Here is a 25,275-nt window from a genome sequence, read left to right as displayed (position 1 = left end):
TGGCAGAGCTAAATCAAACAGTAGGTTTGGCTTATGACAAAGCGCCATTGCTCCCTCATTAAAGAGTCTGACCTGCCCAGTGGAATCTGAACCACTACCCAGCTTTCTCCAGAATGTCTTCAGCTACTGCATTCTGAATTCACAGTAAAAGATTAGGAGTGTGATCCGTACAATAAAAGGATAAGAGTGTGATCTGTCCCAGAAAAAGTGAAGTCATGCTCAGGTCATGACCTCTCTCCTGCTGGGACAAGCAAAGCTTTTGCAGCGAGGTCTTTTCAAAACTCTCCATTTCACAGAAAAGCACCTCTGTGCCAAAGGAAGAAAGCTGCCAGGCAGGGAAAAGTGGAACAGAATGGAAAATAGAGGCTTCCACCCTTCATAGAAGTCTGTTGAAAAAGTCACTGCGATAAAGTGTTACTGTAACTTTGCTGTTCCCCTTCTCCACCTATTTATCCATTATAATCCAGTATGCAGACGGCTGAGGATGGAGTGAAATTAACATTTCCATGTATGGAAAGAGAAACACAACACAAAGGTGTTTTTTTACTGACAAAGGGCACTGGTGCTCATTGTGGAAAAGCCGTCCCGAGTGTAGCAAAGGGAATCTGTGTGTATGGGGATTTCAGCCCGGACTCCCAACAGAATTAAGAGGTCAGGCCCTCCAAAACGCTGTTTTCGATGTTAATTTGGCACAGCGGACTTGGAAGACTTTATTGTCTCCATCCCTACCTGCTCCCTCTGTGTACTTGTAACCATAATTTTGCTTTACATTAGAAAATTGTGCCATCAGAGAGAAGGCGACCTTTGACAAACACGGAAGCTAAACCTCAGAGAAGGGGTGGCGGGGAGATTTCTAATGCCAAGGTACAGAGGGAAGATCTAAATGGCTTGTCTAGTTGCTTCTCACACACAGGCAGCTATGCAGATGCCAGCATGCAATTGCTTTCACTTCCCAGGCAAAATAAGCAGACAGTGGAGTCTTACATGGCCAAAGGTTCTCTCCCTCTTCGGGAGACTCTCAAGACTTTGAGACTTACTGCGTCCACCCCTCATGCAACATCATACAATTCAGCTGGTGGGATGAACGCAAAAGACTGGCAGGGCCAGTCTAAACTCTGCTCCCTCCCCCAAAAAAGTATTTTGCAATGTGACAGGTGGCAGGCAAGTACCAGGCGCCAATCTCTGTATACTGGCAGGTCGCAGACACATGAGTCCTTGGCAGCTAGGTTCCTACTTCGTAAAGCACGGGTTCTTCTGGAAGGTTAAGTGAAGTTGAAAGAGGGATGGACAGGAGTGTTTGATGGTACCAGTCACTCCCTACGTTGGTGCAGAATAGGGCAGAGTTGTGCCGGGAGCACCTCAGTCTTTCAATTTCTGCGTGCGATACTAGCGCCTAGTATCTTCCACTTGTCTGCGAAGCAGCTCGCAACATCCACCACTGCAGAGGCCGAGGATTAGTCATACCGCCCCTTAATCATCATATTCAACAAGGGGCCCACCTGTTGAGAGAGACAACAACAAATGAGAAAAACCACAAAAACTGTTGGCTACAGACATATGCCGAATGGAATAATGTTTGCACAGCCAAAAATCTTCCCAAGATGCAAAACTGTAAGCACAGCATTGTAGCACCGTTGAAGTCAACACTAGAGGTTAATTCTGTGTCCCGGGCGGCTGTCTACCAGCTCCACCTGGTACGCAGGCTGAGACCCTACCTGCCTGTGGACTGTCCCACCAGAGTGGTGCATGCTCTAGTTATCTCCCGCTTGGACTACTGCAATGCGCTCCACATGGGGCTACCTTTGAAGGTGACCTGGAAACTGCAATTAATCCAGAATGCGGCAGCTAGACTGGTGACTGGGAATGGCCACTGGGACCACATAACACTGGTCCTGAGAGATCTGCATTGGCTCCCAGTACGTTTCCAAGCACAATTCAAAGTGTTGGTGCTGACCTTTAAAGCCCTAAATGGCCTCGGTCCAGTATACCCGAAGGAGCGTCTCCACCCCCATCTTTCAGCCTGGACACTGAGTCCAGTGCCGAGGGCCTTCTGGCGGTTCCCTCATTGCGAGAAGTGAGGTTACAGGGAACCAGACAGAGGGCCTTCTCAGTAGTGGTGCCCGCCCTGTGGATCGCCCTCCCTTCAGATGTGAAGGAAATAAGCAGCTATCTTCTCTTTAAAAGAAATCTTTAGAAGGCAGCCCTGTTTAGGGAAGTTTTTAATAGTTAATGCTGTATTGTTTTTAACACTTGATTGGAAGCCACCCAGAGTGGCTGGGGAAACTCAGCCAGATGGGCGGGGTATAAATAATAAAATTATTATTATTATTATTATTATTATTATTGTTGTTGTTGTTGTTGTTGTTGTGCATCTTCCAACCCATTCTCTCTTTTTTTAAAAAAATAATTTTTATTAAGTTTTACAATTTTATAATCACTACAATCAACACTGTCTCAAAAGCAAAAAGGAATATAAATCCCCAGGCCCCCCCCGACTTCCCTCAACTTCCTCTTATGGTTCTTTGGCTATTTACTTCCCCTGCCTGTTTTATTCTACTTTAATATTGCAGTCTTTAACTTAAAAGTTGTTATATTCTTCACTTTTTTATACCATACTTATTTTCACACTTCCACTTTCTCCAGTTTTTACATCTTAACTTCTATATTTATTTTGTTAATTGTAAATGTTTGCTCAAACCCTGCTAGGGAGTCCACTTCTTTACAATATTTCTGTAAATACAACATAAATGGTTCCCAGTCTTTCTTAAAGTCTCTATTGTCCTTGTCTATCTTCCAACCCATTCTCAGTAAAGGATAATAGGCTTGGAACTCAACATTAATGTTTGGAGCCCTCACCCCAGTAGAACAAGCAGCCTTGGAAGAGACCACAAGGGCCATCGAGTCCAACCCCCTGCCAAGCAGGAAACACCATCAGAGCACTCCTGACATATGGTTGTCAAGCCTCTGCTTAAAGACCTCCAAAGAAGGAGACTCCACCACACTCCTTGGCAGCAAATTCCACTGTCAAACAGCTCTTACTGTCAGGAAGTTCTTCCTAATGTTTAGGTGGAATCTTCTTTCTTGTAGTTTGGATCCATTGCTCCGTGTCCGCTTCTCTGGAGCAGCAGAAAACAACCTTTCTCCCTCCTCTATGTGACATCCTTTTATATATTTGAACATGGCTATCATATCACCCCTTAACCTCCTCTTCTCCAGGCTAAACATGCCCAGCTCCCTTAGCCGTTCCTCATAAGGCATCGTTTCCAGGCCTTTGACCATTTTGGTTGCCCTCCTCTGGACACGTTCCAGTTTGTCAGTGTCCTTCTTGAACTGTGGTGCCCAGAACTGGACACAGTACTCCAGGTGAGGTCTGACCAGAGCAGAATACAGTGGCACTATTACTTCCCTTGATCTAGATGCTATACTCCTATTGATGCAGCCCAGAATTGCATTTGCTTTTTTAGCTGCCGCGTCACACTGTTGGCTCATGTCAAGTTTGTGGTCAACCAGGACTCCTAGATCCTTTTCACATGTAGTGCTCTCAAGCCAGGTGTCACCCATCTTGTATTTGTGCCTCTCATTTTTTTTGCCCAAGTGCAATACTTAACATTTCTCCCTGTTAAAATTCATCTTGCCTTAAAATCACTGTCAATTGTCACTTGTTTGCAACACCAGTGTGCAATTGTTTACAGAGGTTTTCCTTAACAGTAACATCTATTGAACTCCGAGGACCTTTGAAACCCTGCCCCTTGGGCGAATCAGCCTACTTTTGAAATCCGCCACGTTTCCTGATGTATATAGAAGATCTTATTGTATCTTAAGTTTTGAGAGATGTCAATTTGCCAACGACACAGTGTTGAACCTCAAAAGTTAAACCGGGATGTCACTTGGCTTTGGGCAAATAGTACCAGAGATACCTCAAATTTGTATGACTCTATTAAAACCCACATTTTGTAGTGGATTTGCTTGTATTCCTTTTCATTTTAATACCACCCCGGCATCTTCGTAGATGATGTCTGGAGGTATTTTATAATAAATACCATATTTTTTGCTCTATAAGACTCACTTTTTCCCTCCTAAAAAGTAAGGGGAAATGTGTGTGCATCTTATGGAGCAAATGCAGGCTGTGCAGCTATCACAGAAGCCAGAACAGCAAGAGGGATCGCTGCTTTCGCTGTGCAGTGATCCCTCTTGTTGTTCTGGCTTCTGAGATTCAGAATATTTTTTTTCTTGTTTTCCTCCTCCAAAAACTAGGTGTGTCTTGTGGTCTGGTGCGTCTTATAGAGCGAAAAAATACGGTACATAAATATATGGCATAATTTATAGCCTTTCTTTTCTCCCAGGGTTAACCCTTCATGCATATCTAAGGAACTGCAAACGACTGACAGAATTAGGCTGTTTGGTGCTCTCAGGGCCCAATTAGAACTCGGGGGTTTCTGTGCAACTTAGCCCCCTTGGCCCCCAATAACAGTTTCCAGGTTTGTCCTGTACCTCTTGTGGGTTTCCAAGCGCCTCGCCCAGCATTTTCTCTATGTTCCTCATTATTGCCACCTTCTGATGAGCCTTTAGGGGATATTCAATCCTTTTGGGAGTTGGGGCACCCTGGGAAAAACACAAACACATATTTACATTACAGGTAGGTAGCCGTGTTGGTCTGCCGTAGTTGACACAAAATTAAAAAAATTCCTTCCAGTAGCACCTTAGAGACCAACTAAGTTAGTTATTGGTATGAGCTTTCGTGTGCATTCAGTGTATCTGAAGAAGTGTGCATGCACAGAAAGCTCATACCAATAACTAACTTAGTTGGTCTCTAAGGTGCTACTTGGGACGCGGGTGGTGCTGTGGGTTAAACCACAGAGCCTAGGACTTGCCGATCTGAAGGTCGGTGGTTCGAATCCCCGCAACGGGGTGAGCTCCCGTTGCTCAGTCCCTGCTCCTGCCAACCTAGCAGTTTGAAAGCACGTCAAAGTGCAAGTAGATAAATAGGTTCCGCTCCGGCGGGAAGGTAAACAGCGTTTCCGTGCGCTGCTCTGGTTCACCAGAAGCGGCTTAGTCATGCTGACCACATGACCCGGAAGCTGTACGCCGGCTCCCTTGGTCAATAAAGCGAGATGAGCACAGCAACCCCAGAGCCGGTCACGACTGGAGCTAATGGTCAGGGGTCCCTTTACCTTAAGGTGCTACTGGAAGGAATTTTTTAAATTTTGTGTCGACATATTTACATGTGCTCATACTCTCAAAGAGGATTCCCCCCCCCACACACACTTAGGAAGCTTCCAAATCAAAACAAACCCAGCCAGATGGGCGGGGTATAAATAATAAATTATTATTATTATAATAATATAGACAAAGAGACTAGCATCAAACTTGCAGCGTTCACTCTGGTTTCTGGTTTGGGAGGTAGCAGAAAAACCAAAAGGAAACAGCAGGATCATAAGTTTGTAGCAGTTCATGTTACTTGAAAAAACTAACACACACACACCCATCACACACATGCAAGCACAATAAAACAGTGGCCAATAAAACAGTGGGGGACAGGAGAATGGTTGGTATTCCATTAGCAGCCAAATGGCACAGAGTCATACTAGAGATCATTGCACAAATGCTGGTCTAGGAAAGGGTCCCCTAAAAGAACCATCACCATTAAACAATTAGGCATTATTTTAACCCAGGGAACTACATGCTTCACAGAGGGAATATCTATGGACCGCGTCTCCCAATGTGAACCAACTCTGACCCAGTGATCATGATCGCAGGGGCCCTTCTTTGTATGCCTCCTCCACGGTAGCTCCAGACGGTGACAACATGAGAAGGGGGTCTTTTCTGCAGCGGCTCCCTTTTGTAGAATGGGCTCCCCAGGAGTCTTCATTACGTATCTCTAGGTGTCAGGTGAAAAAGTTTCTCTTTAACTAGACCTTCGGCTGATTAGCCTTCTATGTCCTTTTAAATATGTTTGCGGGGAGGGGGGGTATTGGTTTTGTTTTGCTTTTGTTCTGTTATGTACTTTGTGTTCTCATTTTGTATTTTTATGCTGTGAACCGCCCTGTGACCTTTGGATGAAGGGTGGTATGCAAATTTACTGAACAACACCAGTGCGGCCATACAAATCCTTAAAGAGATGGAATTAAGAACACAGGCCAGGTTTGGCAGAGTTAATGTAACTCTAGGAAACCTTAAGCAGCCCTTAGAGGTGTGTAGGATGAAGAGGACAGATTTTATAATGTAGCAACATCAATACAGTGGTACCACGGGTTACATACGCTTCAGGTTACATTCGCTTCAGGTTACAGACTCCGCTAACCCAGAAATAGTACCTCGGGTTAAGAACTTTGCTTCAGGATGAGAACAGAAATCGTGCTCCGGCAGCACGGCAGCAGCAGGAGGCCCCATTAGCTAAAGTGGTGCTTCAGGTTAAGAACAGTTTCAGGTTAAGTACGGACCTCCGGAATGAATTAAGTACTTAACCTGAGGTACCACTGTACTGCATTACACCACACAACAGATATTTCAAGTAGCAGCTCTATGTTTCTGTTCTATCCATGCGCAAAGTTCTCTTCTGCCAGCAACAAAAGCTAGTGACATGTTTACCTTGTACCAAAAGTTTACAGTGATGGTAATTCCTCCGTTCAGCAGAGACTCGATGTGATGCCACCTGAATAGAATAATACAAAGGCAAGGGAAATTGTATGCGTTTCCAATTCTAGCCACAGAGAATTTAAGAATTAACAACATCAGTGCTACAGTATCAATGCAGACAGCTCAGCTTGAGCCTTTGTTATTCTTTTATCCCCCTGGCTTCTATCCTATTTGCACTTTGTGTCAGGGAACTATGCTATGACTATCCGTGACCTCTTGCTGTTTGTATCTGTTGTGCTCAATAGATCACACTCCCATGAATGTGTCTCTCTTGCATGTGCATACTTTATCTCAGAATACAAACAAAGCATGCTTCCCGCCTTCAGTACCAACCTGACAAAGGTAGGTTCACTTTCATTCTAAGTTGAAAGGGCTACGGGAACTGAAGGCAGGCACTTTCTCCCCCTTTCCCCTATACTTTTACTTCCTGTGGGATGTGCGCCATTTCCCATTTAAGTCCCATAGAGATTGGTACATGGACAGATCCACACCCGACTTGGGTCAGACTTACTCTACCCTTACAGTAAAGGAGAACTCACCCCATGAGATTAGCCTCAGCTACTTGGGTTTTTCTTTTTTTAGAAACCCAATGGAGACAGACTAAAATATTACACAGTTGTGTATGAAATTTTTAGTGGTTGGAACAGTTCAATCCTGTATTGAACTGCCATGGTGAGAGTGCAAAAGGGTAAGCCTCACCTTACCTAAACCCACCCACCCAAATCCAAGCTACTAGCAAATGTCAAGGATGTTTTTATTTTTCCTCTCTCTTCTGGGATGAGAACACCTTAAAACACAAAAGCCTATTTATCCTCCGTATCTTGAGGATAAAGGAAGCACTCTCTCCCTTTTGAATACACAGAGAAGGTAAAAACTGTAGGCCTTACAGTACATCCGAGTCAAAAGAGAAAGACCCACAGGCCTCTTGTGAGCCCAAGGTTCCCATTCCTTAATCTGGGGCCCTGGGTTCTGCTGCAGTTGCCCCAGTTCCCACACCACCCTGTCCAATCCTCCGTCTATGTTCATTACCAATACATGGGGATATAAAGCACATCGCCTGGGCCCACCACTGTCTCATAGCCAACTACGTTCTGGAAATTGGGAAAGCGCTCATAGTCAGGATTGTCGAAGTCAACCTAGCAAAACAGGAGAAAAAAACATGTCACTGAAGAGGCTGAAGTCACAAAGGTCGTCTAGAGAGTTCCCCAGAGTATGGTCCCTCCCATGCCCCAATTCCCCTCAGGTAAACCTGCACGAGCTCAGGTAGAGGCAACAACCTGTTGCATACTAGTCACAAAAGTTAACCTGTAAAGTCAAGTGCTAGACTAAATTCTAGATTTAACCCAATTTGTTTTCTTCAAAGCAAAATCAGTTAACACAGTATTAAGTAAGACAGTAATAGACTGTGTTTGTCTCCTAAGTGCACATCAGTAAATGGTAGAAAAGAGGTCTGTGTTGCATGTCTGTACTATAGGTAGACAGTAAGCAAATGAAATGGGGAAGGTTGGGTTCAGGCTGAAGTCCAATCATGAGCTAGAATCTTGCTTTTACATTTTTTTTTATAAAAAAGATAGGCTACCTAGAAATTTGGTAGGTTGTTTAGATACCTTGGTGGAAGGCGAATTCCATCCCATTAATTTGTTGTCCCTGGACAAGACTACACATACGGTTGTAAAAACTGGTTATTCATGCCAATGTGGAGTGTACACGTTCAGAGGACAATGCACTACTCAGATTGCATCCAACAGTATAGTGTTTTCTTAGTATAGTGTATAGTATGGATGCTGCATACTGGAGAGCCAGTGTGATATACGGATTGGTGTGTTGGGAGTAGGATTTGGGTCAAAGCTCCGATCAGCCACAGAGTTCTGTGTGTGACCTTGGGCCAACCACTCTCTCTCTCGGAAAAACCTGCCTCAGAGAGTTGTTGAGAGAGTAAAATGGGGAAGAACCATCTTGAGTTCCTCAGAGAAGAGGCAGGATGCAAACGCAATAATGTGAGACGTTGCTGCGTTTAATCTGGAGCACAGCCACACTTTTCACCATGGCACTGAATCGCATGCAATCGTTTGAAAAGCAAGCAGGGCGTGTTTGTGTGCAGAAACCCCACATATAAGCACCTGCTTGCACACTGGGGTTTCTTAGCAGCACAGTTGTTGCTTTTCATGTCTCTTTCCTTCATCATCAAGGGGTTAGGCTAAATTATCAGACTAAACACCAGCAAGTAAGGCCTGAACAGGACAAAGAGACGTTGACCACAAATAACAGGAGGAAAATACAGATCACGTTTTGCTTGTGACCTCTTTCAGGCTGGTCATTGTTAGACAGGACATAGAAGCCTGTGTGAATCTTCCATCTGATCAGAACAAAGGATAGTATTCAACTCAGTTTTACTCAGACCCACTGAAATTAAAGAATGTGAATAAGTTAGGTCCATTCATTTCCATCAGTCTACTCTGTGTAAAACTAAGTTGAATGCCACCCAAATATTTAATATCACATACTCCTACAAAGTAGGGGCCATTTGGCACAGATGTCGCCTTACCTGGCTCTGCCGATCACATGGGTGGTGCACAGGATAAGGATAGAGGCACTCAAACTGGTCAGGGGAAAACAGGATGCAACGCTTGTATCCCTTAATCTGAGCAAAGAAGTTCTGCTGCTCGTCATAGTGTGCTGGAGTCACATTCCCTTCATAAAAAGAAACAGAGACACTGTAAACCTGACAGCCCTCTAAACACAAGTATTAATAATGAGGATGTGCCTACATTACAAGTAAACCGTTAGAAAATAAAGTTTTAAGAGCATCTTGTGCAATTTAACAACACTCTCAGGACCCACTGAAGGCAACGGCTCCCATCATTGCGTAAGGAAAGCCACTGACAAACCAATTCAAAACCAGTTTAACGGCTGTGGTTTAGAGGTTTTCTGAATAATAGTTATCCATACAGAGAGCGATCCAAAGCAAGGGAGGTAGTTTAATGGTTTTACTGTAGGCTGTCTTGTGAGAGAGTGCCCTCAAAGGCAGGATAGAATCATTACCTTACAATGGGTGATCTGCATCGGTCATGCACCAAAATAAATCAAGTTCTACGTAGGGGGGGATCTAAACAGTGTATTCAGTTATACAGAGGACACTTATGAATGTATGTCATCGGTTTATAGCACTTGCATCATCTGGGTCCTTGCAACAAGACAGTAGTACACGTTACAGGACAAGGAAGAATTAGTTATGTGAAGAAAGTCCTTCTCAATAGAGCAGCCAGATGACTGCCATGCTGCCTATTTGTGTAGCCAGAGGGAATGGATGCATGTGAAAGAAGAAAGAACCAAATAAGAAAAGTGTGGTTCATCTTTTCAGATGTAACTTGTGAACAAGAGGCCCTGTTCTCAAAGATTATGTATGTCTCGGGTAGCCAAAGTTAAGCCCTCGAGACGTTTGGACTGCAACTCCCATCATCCCTGCTCGCTGGCCATGCTGCCTGGAGCCCAACAAGATCTGGGAGGCATAATGTTGGCTATTCTGGCATCTATGGACTACATCCCTGACACCGCTTCTTTGAATCAGGCCTCTGAATCACCTACGTCAGATTTTCGTATATGAGATAACAGGGGCTAGATGTTGGATGTTTGTGTGCAAAAGGAATCCCTAAGAAGTTGTCTATGCTAAAAGCAAAATGCAATGAGTTGTCCAAAGACCTTTAGGCACATTTACCGTATTTTTCGCTCTATAACACGCACCAGACCATAACACGCACGTAGTTTTTAGAAGAGGAAAACAAGAAAAAAAATATTCTAAATGAAATAGTGGATATATGATTTTTGTGGTTCATGCTGTGGCCACAGACATGTGATCTGACAGTGAGTTTGGAGTAGCCCAATGCAAAAATCCTGAGGATCCATGTGGATCCATGCTTTGTAACCACGGAGGAGGGAAGGAAGGGGAACAATGGATCCTCTGCTCATGACTGCAGCAGATCCCCCCCCCCGCCACCCGCAGGCATTCGCGCCATAACACGCACAGACATTTCCCCTTACTTTCTAGGAGGAAAAAAGTGAGTGTTATGGTGCAAAAAATACGGTAAGTCTAAGGCAGATCTGCTACCTTCCATGCCGATCAGTAGCAAGTTGGATGTCAGCTGACCCCAGCCTCGCTTTGCCTGTTGCCTGTTAATCCAATTCCAATTGAAGCCCAGGAAATCCACCACGATTTTCCTCCCAACTGTGTCGTTCAGAGTCTGCTGCAGATAAAGCCTGCACATGGCAGAAAACAAGGGGAAAAGGAGGATTTTACATGTAAGTCTGCAAAAAGGAAGATCTTGCTTGCTTGCTATCTTTCATTCATTTTTAGCCAATGCCTCAAAAATACGTTCACTTATATAGAAACCTGATAAGCAAAGGCTATCTTTGCACAGAGGACTGCAGATTTAAGGAAAGGATTCACTTGAGCACTACCAAGTCAATAGAAATTGGGCAGGTACACAAATGCAGGATGACCCATCCGTTCCCTGATGCACAAAACACATGGTTTCAGGTACTCTCATTCTCAGAGATCAGTCTAGAAGCTGTCCTGTCTTTGTATCCTTTCAGAAAGGATGCAAAACCTATCTTCCAAAAGACCTACAGCAGTGGATTAGGGACTGTGACCTAGTGTTAATACTGCTGTTGATTATACTGATTATGATAATAGGTTCCTAGCCTGCCTTTTAGGGTGTATGTCCTCCAGATGGGTTGCAACAAAGTAAGATACACCATTAAAATAGCAGTAAAAATAGCTAGCATTAAAATAGCAGTAGCAGAGCAAACAGTTCTCATATATAACCAACCATAAAACAACCCATAAAAAGCCCTTGTTTATGATGCTCTTATTTTCAAAACTGCATCTTTTTACTATTTTTATTCTATTATTTTTATAGGAAGCTGCTCTGAGCATTGGGAAGGATGGACAAAAATGCTAAACAGTTTTTCAAAAAGAAAAAACCACACACATCCAGTTGTACAACTGGCGAATGAGCGACTCCTCGATTCCGCTCACTGCAATCAACAAAGGAAGCACAGGGTGTCTTCCCCCAAGCTGTGAAGCACTTTCTTCGTTGTAGCCTTTTTCTCGGCTTTAATTACACAGCCACTTTCCAATTAATTTAATAGGAGAGGGAGCACAAGAACCAGTCCCCCACTAAGTCCAGAATCCTATTTCTTTTCCCCATCACCTTGAGTGCTGCCCAAAGGAACACACACTTATTGGATGCCTTCAGCAGCAATACTAGCACAATAACTACTAGATATGATCCTGTTGCTTCAGGAAGACGCTTGTGCATGGTAAAAGGGGGATGAACAGGAAAGGGGAAATTCCCTACAAGGTAGGAAGTACAGGATTTGACCGTGTGAAGAGAGAAATATATTCTGTTTTGGATCAGTCTGCACTGTGACAGAATTTCTGTATGATGTAGAATGTCTCACCGTTTCCTTCAGTTTAAAACCCTGCAAGCAGCTAGCCAGGGATGATATCTCAGACTAGCCACTTAGAACAGAAGTAGAGAACCGCAGGCCTGGGGGTCAAATGAAGCCCTCCAACCCTCTCTATCTGGCCCCCAGGACTCTTCCTGCCCTCAGAACTCAAGGAGCTGCCCTTGAGACTGACCCAGAAACTCCAGAGGGTGCAGAATGCCGCAGCGAGACTCCTTACGGGGTCCTCGCTGCGAGATCACATTCACCCAGTGCTATACCAGCTGCGCTGGCTCCCGGTGGAGTACAGGATCATGTTTAAGGTGCTGGTTTTAACTTTTAAAGCCCTATACGGCCTAGGACCCTCGTGCCTAAGGGGACCGCCTCTCCTGGTATGTCCCACAGAGGAACTTACGGTCTTCAAACAAAAACATCTTGAAGGTCCCAGGCCACAGAGAGGTTAGGCTGGCCTCAACTAGAGCCAGGGCTTTTTCGGCTGTGGCTCCGATCTGGTGGAACGCTTTGTCACAAGAGACTAGGGCCCTGGGGGACTTGACATCTTTCCGCAGGGCCTGCAAGAAAGAGCAGTTCCACCAGGCCTTTGGCCAGGGCACAGCCTGACTCCCTCCTTTGGCAATCTTCGCAGAGCTCTGGCCCAATGGTTGCCATCGGTTTGATTTGAATTGAATTTATAATGAATGATTTTAGAGTGCTGTGTTGTGTTGTACTGTTTTATTGTTGTTAGCCACCCTGAGCCCGGCTTCGGCTGGGGAGGGCGGAATATAAATAAAATTTATTATTATTATATTATTATTCCTATGTCACACCCTTCACCAGTCCTGCTTCACAATTTACTTGAGATAAAACTTACACCAGTTGCTCCACCCACTCTGGCTCTGGCCCCATCCGCCACTGAAATGTGTCCCCTAAATGAGAATGCAGCCTTTAGACTGAAAAAGGTTCCCACTCCTGCCTTAGAAGATACACCAGTCCATGTCTCACGACAGAGCCAAACCGCCAAGTCACCAACCGATGTTACCTTTCTCCACTATCCTGCTGTTCTATTTCTTGGAGCTGCTCAACGAAGTCGCTGAATTTCATCTCTTCCCTGCTTGACTTAGGCTTGAAGTTCTTAACGTTTGCCATTTTCTTCTCATCGTAATACAGGAACTTGTGTGTGCTTGCTCTATATACCGAAAAGTCCCCACTCCCAATGTTCTCCTGCAGATAGTCCAGATCCCATTTTAGAGCAGGAAACACCAGGTTTGTATCTGTCAACACCACTGGCTCCTAGGAAAGACAGGAAAAAAGCACAAAGCATAGCAATGCAAAATCCCAAGGTAAGGTGGGAGGTATCTAACTCTCAGCCACAAATATTCAGGCTGATTTTGCAACTAGGAATAAGCAATGGAAGGAAAGTAGCTGCAACTATTCACTGCCGTCACTCATAAAGCACAGCCTTACACACTGACGACAGCCCGATACAGCGGAACACTAGAAGTCAAAAAGAAGAATGGTGATGGGTTTACCTTTCTGATTAATGCTCAAGCCATGAAACAAAATGCTTAACTCTTCAATAAGGATACTCAAATAGTGTTCAAAACTGAGATATATAAGCAAGGCACCAAATGGCAGCTTAAACCTAGGTTATGGTCACAACACAATGCTTATTTGCCAGGGGTTGGACTAAATGACCCTCAGTATCCCTTCCAACGCCACAATTCTATGATCTCAACTACATTGCTTGACTGTAGCTTGCCCTTACAATTCATTTGCCCCAGTATGCAAGAGGGAGAAGCACACACAGTGGAAATGGAAATGGTATTAACTATGGTCTAAGGCAGAGGTTTTTTCACTGGCTTGATGGAGATGCTGGCTGCCAACCTGGTGCCCAGAACTCTCCATATAGTCGCAACTGGGCCCGAGCCAGAAACAAAATATGCCTGGCACCCAGGAAATTTCTAATACTGTACTCAAATATTAGAAGCAAACACAGATTTGCCTCCAAATACCTCTATTGAGAGGTCTTTGAAGAACTTAAAGAGTTGTTTGAAAGGCCTATCTCATCCATCATTCTATTCTCACCGTGGCTAACCAAGGACCTAAAGCAGGCTTCCTCAACCTCGGCCCTCCAGATGTTTTGAGACTACAATTCCCATCATCCCTGATGAGTGGCCCTGCTAGCTAGGGATCATGGGAGTTGTAGGCCAAAAACATCTGGAGGGCCGATATTGGGGAAGCCTGGCCTAAAGGGACACCTATAATGGCACTCTCCCTTGTGAACCCCAGCAGCTGATGTTCAGAGGCACACTGCCAATTACTAGTAGCCTTATTCTCCAATAATGTGTCTAATCCCCTCTTAAAGTCACCCAAGTTAGTGGCTATCACTCCAATGATGAGAATACATCAGCCTTGGAAATAAATAATTGGGGAGCAGAAGGGCCTACTTTTTCTGCCTATCCTAAAGCTGCTCACCTTCCATAACGCAATCAAACCACTATGGTGCTGCTTCTAGTCTTGCAGACACCCAAAACCATGCCTTCAGCCCAATGCCCCAGTTTACCACAGCAGCGTCACTTGCTATTTCAAAGCCCCTTTTTAGTTGTAAATGCACAGGAACTGTAATGCTGAAACAGGAACAATATCAGCAGGTTTTTCATATAGCAACTGCAGAATAAAGTATAATGAGTAAAAGGGGGATCCAGGTGACTAAGAAATATTTTGGAAACAAAAATAATATAAAAACCACCCTCTTCTTTCCTATGTGCCACAAATCACTAACCTGTGCATGCGTGGGCCAGCTTGCCTTTATTTGAAGGTTGCTTGTCAAAAGTGAATATTCCTACCATGGGGGTGTTTAAAAGAGGAGGTGGGAAAACTTCCCTCTATGCCCCCCTTTCCCTCCTATTTTTCAAGGTTGAAGCCTCCTGATCCAGCAACCCTACTCCATCATGTGAACCTTCCCAGGATCTGAGATCTTTGAGGAAGGCCCTCTTCTTGGACCCACCACCCTCACAGATACAGAGAGGGCCTTCTCTGTGGTGGTTGCTCCCAGTCAACTCTGGAACACCCTCTCTGGAGAAGCCACACTGGCTCCCTCCTTCCTATCCTTCTGCCGGCCAACAGGCTTCTGGGAACTGACCGCTTTTAATTAAAGGGCTGGTGCCATGCTGTTTTGATAATAATTCTGTGTGTGGTTTTAAACATACGTGTAATTAGTTTTAATTCTATCAATGTTTAATGGTTTTTATAATGCAAGTTTCTTTCTCTGTTTTTAGCTGATTTGTTTTTAGCTGTAAGATGCCTTGAGTCTCTGTCTGGGGAAAAGGCAAGGTGTATATTTAAGTACAGTGGTGCCTCGCAAGACGAAAATAATTCGTTCCGTGAGTCTTTTCGTCTTGTGAAGCACGGTCCGTCGCAACTGCGCCTCTTCAAGCGGCTTTAGGAAAAAAGCAAACAAACTCGCAAGACGTTTTCGTCTTGCAAAGCAAGCCCATAGGGAAATTCGTCTTGCGAAGCGACGCAAAAACCGAAAAACCCTTTCGTCTTGCGGGTTTTTTGTTTTGCGAGGCATTCATCTTGCGGGGCACCACTGTATGTATATGTATAATAATACTGGAAGCACACTAACAAAGGCTGGTGGCAAAGCGGGGGGAAGCAGATGAGTGGGCATGGATGGGTTGCTCTCAGCAGAGGGGATGCTCCACTTCCTCCAGGAAGGAAACTCAGTCCTCCATCCCTCTCACTGTAAGCTTCCTTAAGTCATTGTCAAGGAAAAGGGCAGGGTATAGAGTATCACAGAATTGTAGAGTTGGAAGGGAGCCTGACGATCATCTAGTTAGTATAAGCCATGGATAGGCAACCTAAGGCACGGGGGCCAGATCCAGCCCAATCACCTTCTAAATCCAGCCCGTGGACTGTTTGGGTATCAGCGTGTTTTTACATGAGTAGAATGTGTGCTTTTATTTAAAATGCATCTCTGCATTATTTGTGGGGCATAGGAATTCGTTAATTCCCCCCAAAAAAATAGTCCACCCCCCCCAAGTAGAATGGCCCCCTGCTGAAAAGGTTTGCTGACCCCTGGTATAGAGTATCACAGAATTGTAGAGTTGGAAGGGAACCAGAGGATTATCTAGTTAGTATAACCCCTGCAATGCATGCATGTGTGTGTGTGTGTGTACACCCCCACCCCACCACATTTGGTGGTGTGGATAGACAGATAGGAATGAATGTATAATTGTATATACATATTTGTGTTTGTGTGTATAGTTAAAGCTATGGTTTTCCCAGTAGTGATGTATGGAAGTGAGAGCTGGACCATAAAGAAGGCTGATCACCAAAGAATTTATGCTTTTGAATTCTGGCGCTGGAGGAGACTCTTGAGAGTCCCATGGACTGCAAGAAGAACAAACCTCTCCATTCTGAAGGAAATCAGCCCTGAGTGCTCACTGGAAGGATAGATCCTGAAGCTGAGGTTCCATGACTTTGGCTACCTCATGAGAAGAGAAGACTCCCTGGAAAAGAAGCTGATGTTGGGGAAGATGGAGGGCACAAGGAGAAGGGGACGACAGAGGACGAGATGGTTGGACGGTGTTCTCAATGCTACCAGCATGAGTTTGACCAAACTGCGGGAGGAAGCGGAAGACAGGAGTGCCTGGAGTGCTCTGGTCCATGGGGTCATGAAGAGTCAGACATAACTAAACGACTAAACAACAACAACATATGTGTGTGTGTGTGTCTGTCTGTCTGTCTGTACACCCCCCCCTCCCATTTGGGGGTATAGATAGACAGATAGGAATGAATGTATAAATGCATATAAATATTTGTGTGCGTGTGTGTGTGTAATAATAATTATAGTGCTGGAGGCACCCTAACCAAGGGTGGCGGCAAATCGTAGGAGGGGGTCAGGGCGTTTGCAAAACCCCCACACCCTACCCCTCTCAACCACCACCACCCCGGATCTCAGCACAGGGGACCCCTCCCCCCTTCCGCCGTGTGTGTGTGTGTGTGTGTATATATATGCACCCCCACCCCCACACATTTGGGGGTATGGATAGACAGACAAGAATGTATAAATGCATATACGTATTTGTGTGCGTGTAATAATAATGCTGGAGGCCCCCTAACCAAGGCTGGCGGCAAACCGTAGGAGAGGGGGCCAAACCCCACACCCTAACCCCCCACTCTCCCCCCCCCCGGGTCTCAGCACAGGGGACCCCTCCCCCCTTCCTCCCGTCCGCCGTGTGTGTATATATATATGCACCCCCACCCCCACACATTTGGGGGTATGGATAGAATGTATAAATGCATATACGTATTTTTGTGTGTGTAATAATAATCCTGGAGGCCCCCTAACCAAGGCTGGCGGCAAACCGTAGGAGAGGGGGCCAAACCCCACACCCTACCCCTCCCACTCTCCCCCCCCCGGGTCTCAGCACAGGGGACCCCTCCCCCCTCCCTCCGAGGGGGGGCGCGTGTCTTTTGTGTTTGGGAAGGAGCCCAACCCGCTCACCTCGTTCTCGATGAGCTCCTCGGCCCGGGGGTCCCCGTGGCGGAGCCTGGGGATGGGCCGCGTGGCGAAGCCGTAGCGCCGGAACTGGGCTTCGCTCCAGCCTCGGTGGGGGCGGCCCCCGACCTCCCGCTCCTCCTCCTCTTCCTCGCCGCCGCCGCCGCCTTCGGGGCCCCTGGGAGGAAGGGGGGGCGGGGAAGGGCCCCCGTTCTCCTCAGCAGCAGGCGGGGAGGGGGAGGAGCAGGACGCGGAGGCCTCCGCCATCGCCCACCTCGCGACGCTGGGCAGCCCGGGGACTCTCGGCGGCGACGGCAGCGGCGCCTCGCTCGCTCCCTCAGGCGGAAACGGCGGGCGAGGAACATCCGGGTACGCCAGGACGTGCCTGTTGTTGTTGTTGTTGTTGTTGCCGGCGTCGTCGTCCGCGAGGAGAGGGGAAGACTTCCGGTCGGCCCGAACGCAGCGGCGACCCCTGGCGGGCGGTGGAGGAAACGCGCCCTGAGCCATCAGCATCTCAACTTGGAGCACCTTTGGTAAGCAGCAGGGCCGGCGCAGGCAGTTTTTGGGTGCCTGAGGCAAGAGGGCACATGCACGCAACCTGCCAGATGGTGTGAGTGAATATCTTCCTCGGGAGCAAGAGGGCAGGGAGGCAGCTAAAGATTTGGCTTTTCGACCTGGCTTGATTTGCATCCCAAAGCGGATACCAACAATGTCATGAAATGGAACGTCACAAATGCAGTGTAAATCAAGTAAAATAATTAAGGTGGGGTATAAGAGACGCGGGTGGCGCTGTGGGTTAAACCACAGAGCCTAGGACTTGCCGATCAGAAGGTCGGCGGTTCGAATCCCCACGACGGGGTGAGCTCCCGTTGCTTGGTCCCTGCTCCTGCCAACCAGCAGTTTGAAAACACGTCGAAGTGCAAGTAGATAAATAGGTACCACTCCAGCAGGAAGGTAAACGGCGTTTCCGTGCGCTGCTCTGGTTCGCCAGAAGCGGCTTAGTCATGCTGGCCACATGACCCAGAAGCTGTACTCTGGCTCCCTCAGCCAATAAAGCGAGATGAGCGCCGCAACCCCAGAGACGGCCACAACCGGACCTAATGGTCAGGGGTCTTTACCTTTACCTTTACCTTTATAAGAGAGAGAAAGAGAGAGAGAGAAATCTGCCCTTGGCATGCATAGGAAATTATTTGCAACTAAAATGGCTGTCTATTCTATTTTTCTTTATTTTCTTTATTTCATAAAAAAAGATACACCACTTGGTTGTTGTTTTTAAAAGAAAACCTTTAAAAAGAGAATAAAACCATAATGTTAACTAGCAATCCTACGCTGTACACTCGTGAGTTTTAGTCAATTAAGTTCTACTCAAAATAAACACATTGAAATTAACTAACCTAAGTTAGCCAGGTCTGTTAACTTCAGAGGGTCTGCTCAGAGTAGGACTGGCATTGTGTAAACGTGTGTTGATAATGATATATTTTTTTGGCGTTCCCCTCTCAAAAACTTTCTGGCTGCTTTCAGGCTTGTGGAGGTGGCTGGGAATCACTTTGTAATTTGGTTGGTTGGGGAATGTGATATACAGTGGTACCTCGGGTTACATGCGCTTCAGGTTACATACACTTCAGGTTACAGACTCCGTTAACCCAGAAATAGTACCTCGGGTTAAGAACTTTGCTTCAGGATGAGAACAGAAATCGTGCTCCGGCGGCGCGGCGGCCGAAGGAGGCCCCATTAGCTAAAGTAGGGCTTCAGGTTAAGAACAGTTTCAGGTTAAGAACGGACCTCCGGAACGAATTAAGTACTTAACCCAAGGTACCACTGTACTGTACAGAGCACGCCAGGCACCCCTGTGTTCCACTGCCTCCCGCAGTTTGCCAAACATGCTGGTAGCTTTGAGAACACTATCCAACCATCTCTGTCGCCCCCTTCTCCTTGTGCCCTCCATCTTTCCCAACATCAGGGTCTTTTCCAGGGAGTCTTCTCTTCTCATGAGGTGGCCAAAGTATTGGAGTCTCAGCTTCAGCATCTGTCCTTCCAGTGAGCACTCAGGGCTTTTCCTTCAGAATGGAGAGGTTTCATCTTCTTGCAGTCCATGGGACTCTCAGGAGTCTCCTCCAGCACCATAATTCAAAAACATCAATTCTTTGGCAATCAGCCTTCTTTATGGTCCAGCTCTCACTTCCATGCATCACTACTGGGAAAACCATAGCTTTAATTATACGGGCTTTTGTTGGCAAGGTGATGTCTCTGCTTTTTAAGATGCTGTCTAGGTCTGTCATTGCTTTTCTCCCAAGAAGCAGGCGTCTTTTAATTTCGTGGCTGCTGTCACCATCTGCAGTGAAAGTAAAATCTCTCACTGCCTCCATTTCTTCCCCTTCTATTTGCCAGGAGGTGATGGGACCATTTTTTTGATGTTGAGCTTCAAACCATATTTTGCGCTCTCCTCTTTCACCCTCATTAAAAGGTTCTTTAATTCCTCCTCACTTTGTGCCATCAAGGTTGTGTCATCTGCATATCTGAGGTTGTTGATATTTCTTCCGGCAATCTTAATTCCGGCTAGGGATTCATCCAGCCCAGCCTTTCGCATGATGAATTCTTCATATAACTTCAATAAGTAGGGAGACAATATACAGCCTTGTCGTACTCCTTTCCCAATTTTGAACCAATCAGATGTTCCATATCCAATTCTAACTGTAGCTTCTTGTCCCACATAGAGATTTCTCAAGAGACAGATGAGGTGATCAGGCACTCCCATTTCTTTAAGAACTTGCTATAGTTTGTTGTGGTCGACACAGTCAAAGGCTTTTGCATAGTCAATGAAGCAGAAGTAGATGTCTTTCTGGAACTCTCTAGCTTTCTCCATAATCCAGCGCATGTTTGCAATTTGGTCTCTGGTTCCTCTGCTTCTAACATACGCTCCACAGTATTCCGCTCTTAAGGTTACCAGAGGACACTTTACTGCATCCAAGGTGTAACTCCATCCACTAGTCTTAAGGTCATCGTTGAGACACCAGCCTAAGCTTAATTCTTCCTGTGGTCTGCACACTCAGAACCACCTAAGCTGCTTTTCTCTCACACCTTATTTAGTTTGGCCAAAGGTGAGTCTCTCCACAGCAGGAAGATTGCCAGGTTGGTGCAGTGGCTACATCTTCTCCTCCCACTGGGTTTCAAAGTAGATGGTGCAATACTTTGAAACATTCCCTGAGGCAGTTCCATGGAGCCTGATCCCAGGTCAGCAGACATGAGATTGCAGCTTTGAAAAAGTGGAGAAACTTGCATCTGAGTGGGGATTCATCAGGGATTATGGTGTTACGGAAATTACGGGGGAGGGCATCTTTAAAGTTAAATATTACAAATATTATGCCTGAATGTATCCTTTCAATATAAAATCATCTCCTTTGCCAGTTCACTCCATTCCAAAGCTATTTTCCCCTTGAAAAAGGACCCCAGGAAGTGACAATTGCTGGGCTCATTGTTAGCCAAAGGAAGCCAAATCTCATCACCTGACTCGCCTCAGGCTCCAGACATGCAAAGGAACTTCTATTGTACTTTTGGGTGGTGGGTACTTAAGACATATTTGTCTATGCTAATCTAATACCTGAGTCTTGCCCTGCCATGTCTGCCTATGCTAATCTTGTACCAAGGACTTGTCTGGACATGTTTGCCAAGGTTAACCCCTCCCCTTTTGTGACATGCCAGTGATGTAGCAATGATGCTGTACAAACTGTATTCTGGGATATGGTGGGAAAGTTTTAAAAGTCTTTGTCACCTATTGCGCAATAAACTTTGGTCTACAGCTATTTGCTCCGGTGGGCTGGACTCCTTCCTTTATTCCGCAGGGACCCAAGGGCTCTGCCTGACGAGCTGGGTGACTGAGCAGCCTCACACCTTGATTTTTCCATAACAATGGTCTGCAAATGGCTGGCATAGTCCACCACAGCTCACAGAGCTCCACAGTCTGGCTTGGCTGGAGAGTGAGTCTTTCTCTCTGAAGAGGGAACTTCCTCTCCCAAAAAGGTTCCATGCAATACCTGGAGAGACCTTTCTTCTGCATTAAGCTATGCCAAGCCTGTCAACTTGAGGCAGCAAAGTATACTGAAAGCCCTTCTTGCAGTGGGTTGGTCCACATTTCAACAAACATTGGCTGCACCTCGTGGTTCGTGAAGAGAGCTCTTAGCCACAAGTCCCTGTTTAGACGACACCTTGAGTTAAACCAGGGGTCAGCAACCAAAGCGGCCCCTGAGCCACCCACTCGGTGAGTCCCCGCGCGCTGCACTAAATCGGCACAGCATAGCATGAGGACTCTCTTCCACTGCTCCAGAAATCGCTTATGCGCATGCCCAGATGCCGAAAATCGCGTCTGTGCATGTCCACAGCGCCGGAAATTGCTTCTGCGCATGCCCAGATGCCGGAAATCACTTCCGCGCAGGCGCAATTTTCGGCGTCTGGGCATGCGCAGAAGCAGTTTCTGGCACCGCGGACATGCGCAGACACGATTTCCTGCATCGCGCTTCACCGGTCTGGCCCATGGAGGATCTCCGCGGGAGTGATCCGGCCCATGCCGACCCCTGAGCTTTGGTTTTTTTAAAAAAATGAGAATTTATTTGCTTTGGATATCCAGCAGCAGCAGCAGCTCTTAACGGTTGGACTTGGCCACACGCTCCAACTCGTCCTTCTTCTTGATGGCATAATAATAATAATAATAATAATAATAATAATAATAATTTTTTATTTATACCCCATCCTCCCCAGCCAAGACCGGGCTCAGGGCGGCTAACAACCAATAATAAAAACAAGTTGATTAAAATACAATTTAAAAGAATTAAGATACAACATTAAAACAATGAGGGAGCAATCTCTTCATAGGAGGGGAAAGGAAAAAGAAAGAGGGGGAGGGAATCAAATTGGCTCCAAGCCAAAGGCCAGGCGGAACAACTCTGTCTTACAGGCCCTGCGGAAAGAGATCAGATCCCGCAGGGCCCTGGTCTCAAGAGACAGAGCATTCCACCAGGCTGGAGCCAGTGTTGAGAAGGCCCTGGCACTGGTTGAGGTTAATCAAACTTCCTTAGGGCCTGGGACCTCTTGAGAGTTGGAGGAACTCTGACACGACGCAAAGGTCACAGACACATCAACAGCTTGTCTCCTCACTGTGCCAGCTCGACCAATACGGGTAGAGTCTTCACGAGGGCCACTGATGATGATGGCATTCACCAGGACTTGAAGGGGGTTCTCTCCTGTGAGCAGATGGGTGATCTCAAAGGCATGCTTGATGATGTGCACAGTCATGAGCTTCTTGCCATTGTTGCGTCCATGCATCATCATCGAGTTAGTGAGGTGCTCAACGATAGGACACTGGGCTTTCCGGAAGCGTTTGGCAGCATAGCACCCAGCACTGTGTGGCAAATACTTGGCATATTTCTCCTTCACTGCAATGTACCGTATTTTTCGCCCTATAGGGCGCACTGGCCCATAGGGCACACCTCGTTTTTTTTTGGGGGGGGGAATTATTTCCCCCCCAGCCCCCAGAACAGGCTGCTATCCGCAAGCCTTGCGAGCCTGGCGGCAACTCCCGCCGGACTCGCAAGGCTTGCGGACATCTGCATGAATCACGGGGCGCCCTTCAGAGCGCGCCCCGTGCTTCGGGCTGCAGGCTGCTGCCCGCAAGCCTTGCGAGCCTGCGGGAACTCCCGCCGGGCTCCCAAGGCTTGTGGATAGCTTCCTGAAGCCTGGAGAGCGAGAGGGGTCAGTGCGCACCGACGCCTCTCGCTCTCCAGTCTTCAGCGAAAGCCTGCATTCGCCCCATAGGACGTGCACACATTTTCCCTTCATTTTTGGAGGGGAAAAGGTGCGTCCTATAGGGCGAAAAATCCTGCAAGGAGATGTCACTGATCTATACTCCATTTCCCAAACAGCTCGATATCAGGGGTCTCTGCCACAGCAGGGGCTGTCTCCCAGTGAGTCATTATGGAGGCGCTTCGCTCTCCTCCCCGCGTCCCGCTCGCTCACAGAGGCAGAAAAGGACCACGCACGGGGTTACCCAGAGTCTTATGCCGACCCCTGAGTTACTCCTTGGCAGGGCAGTAAGAAGGACCAGGGGGGAGCAAGGTGGCTGTGAAGTCCATTCTGGGAGCTCCCGCAGTCACACACCCTTGTCAAGCCAGGTCAAGGTATCTTATGAGAACATGAAGCTCAATATTTGTGTTGCGTATTTTATGTGCTTGCCCTACTTGCGGCAAGCAACAGGCCTCCCTTTCTGGCTTCTGCCATCTCTTTATTTCTGCCCACCCCTTGCTAAAATATATTTCATTTACTCAGCCATGGTTAGAATAATATTGACTTTAAAAGTTGAAATGGCCATTGATGTAATCTTTCTCTCCATGTGGCAAATTCTAGCAAAAGTTAATGAGAATTTACAGGGCAGAGTTTTATGGGATGGAGGGATCAATTCCAAATAAGATCAATTTTGCATCTCACCTCATTATGCAAATTGCCTTTTTTGGAATGGTATCAATATTATTAAAGTTAATATCCAAATCTAATTGTCTTGTCCTGGCAGAGCTGGGAAAATATAAACAGCTGAAACAGCATGCTTACTTTCAGATATATATATATTAGCATGACTGATGCATTATCTTGCGTAAGATCAATATTAACATTAATGAAGCCTACATTTTACTTCATTACATAAACTCTGGCGTACTAGTTCTCATTTTTTCTCCCGTTATTCACATCAGACATAATGGGGAATGTCTCTGTAACGATCTCTATTATAAACCTCTGCAGATCAAAACCCATTCCAGATTATTTATCATTAAACCCATTTGCTCTAATGACAACATTAGTTATAAACATACTAATTTAATGAAGACAGTGATAAACCAGGTATACCTACATCTGACTGCTGTTTATTCTCAACACGAATGTTTTGCTTGCTTGCTCTTTCTGTTTCTTCTGCCTTTTTTCTTATTTACAGAACCCTCCCCTGTGCAAGCAGACCAGGAAGACATGCTGCTGCTGGGAACTTTACATTGGTACATTACAGTATCAGGAGGAATATTATGGCTTAACTTTGCATCAGTTTAACCCCACTACCAGAGCAACCTCAACCGTGTGTAGTGAAAGGTGTAATCAGAGATGTGTCATGGGAGGAGTACAACCTAGTCAGCAAAACAGTGTAATTTTACCCCGGGCAGAAGAGGTGGTGTATATGTTAACTGTTATGTACTGAAGTTCTCACCCTGGGCCAGCAGGGGGATACTGTAGATAGTTCAGGTCCACATATGCAAATAAGGGATCGAAAGTGACGTTCAGTGATTGGATAGTTACAGAAAATGGTTACTGTTGCGTTCTAGTGGAGCTCTATATAAGCAGGCTGGCTGAACCCTTCAGTTCTGTTCTGTTCTGGCCTGTGAATAAACAAGAGCTGTTTGAAGAATCGCTGTGTCGTCTGATATGTTCACCCACAACTTAACACTAACAATATATCTTTAACAATTTTTCATATTTCCACATTCCTCCCCTGGACTTCCCTCATACTCCCGTTTTGTTTTATTTCCATATTGTTCACCCTGCGTATTGTTTCCCCCCAAATTTCCCAATACATATAGTCTTATTTTTGTTGTTTTCACTCAGGTCCACATATGCAAATAAGGGATTGAAAGTGACGTTCAGTGATTGGATAGTTACAG

At 46.1% G+C, this 25,275-nt stretch overlaps 1 protein-coding gene and 1 long non-coding RNA gene across 2 annotated transcripts; one reads left to right on the top strand and one right to left on the bottom strand.

Moving 5' to 3' along the window:
- Positions 1–331: 331 nt before the first annotated feature.
- On the bottom strand, positions 332–18,115 carry HIF1AN (hypoxia inducible factor 1 subunit alpha inhibitor). The gene is made up of 8 exons (XM_053387935.1): positions 17,594–18,115; positions 13,121–13,371; positions 10,742–10,890; positions 9,182–9,327; positions 7,666–7,772; positions 6,589–6,652; positions 4,492–4,602; positions 332–1,499 (listed from the first exon to the last, which is right to left on the bottom strand). The coding sequence occupies exons 1-8, from the start codon at positions 18,098–18,100 to the stop codon at positions 1,455–1,457; spliced, it is 1,380 nt and encodes a 459-aa protein (XP_053243910.1). The 5' UTR covers positions 18,101–18,115; the 3' UTR covers positions 332–1,454.
- On the top strand, positions 17,972–25,022 carry LOC128413671 (uncharacterized). Its single transcript, XR_008330396.1, has 2 exons — positions 17,972–18,120; positions 24,561–25,022. It is a non-coding gene; the product is annotated as an uncharacterized LOC128413671 (long non-coding RNA).
- Positions 25,023–25,275: the final 253 nt, after the last annotated feature.

The sequence above is a fragment of the Podarcis raffonei genome, chromosome 5 (assembly GCF_027172205.1).
Source record: "Podarcis raffonei isolate rPodRaf1 chromosome 5, rPodRaf1.pri, whole genome shotgun sequence".
Lineage (NCBI taxonomy): Eukaryota > Metazoa > Chordata > Lepidosauria > Squamata > Lacertidae > Podarcis > Podarcis raffonei.
This window is presented reverse-complemented; position numbering and strand designations above follow the sequence as displayed.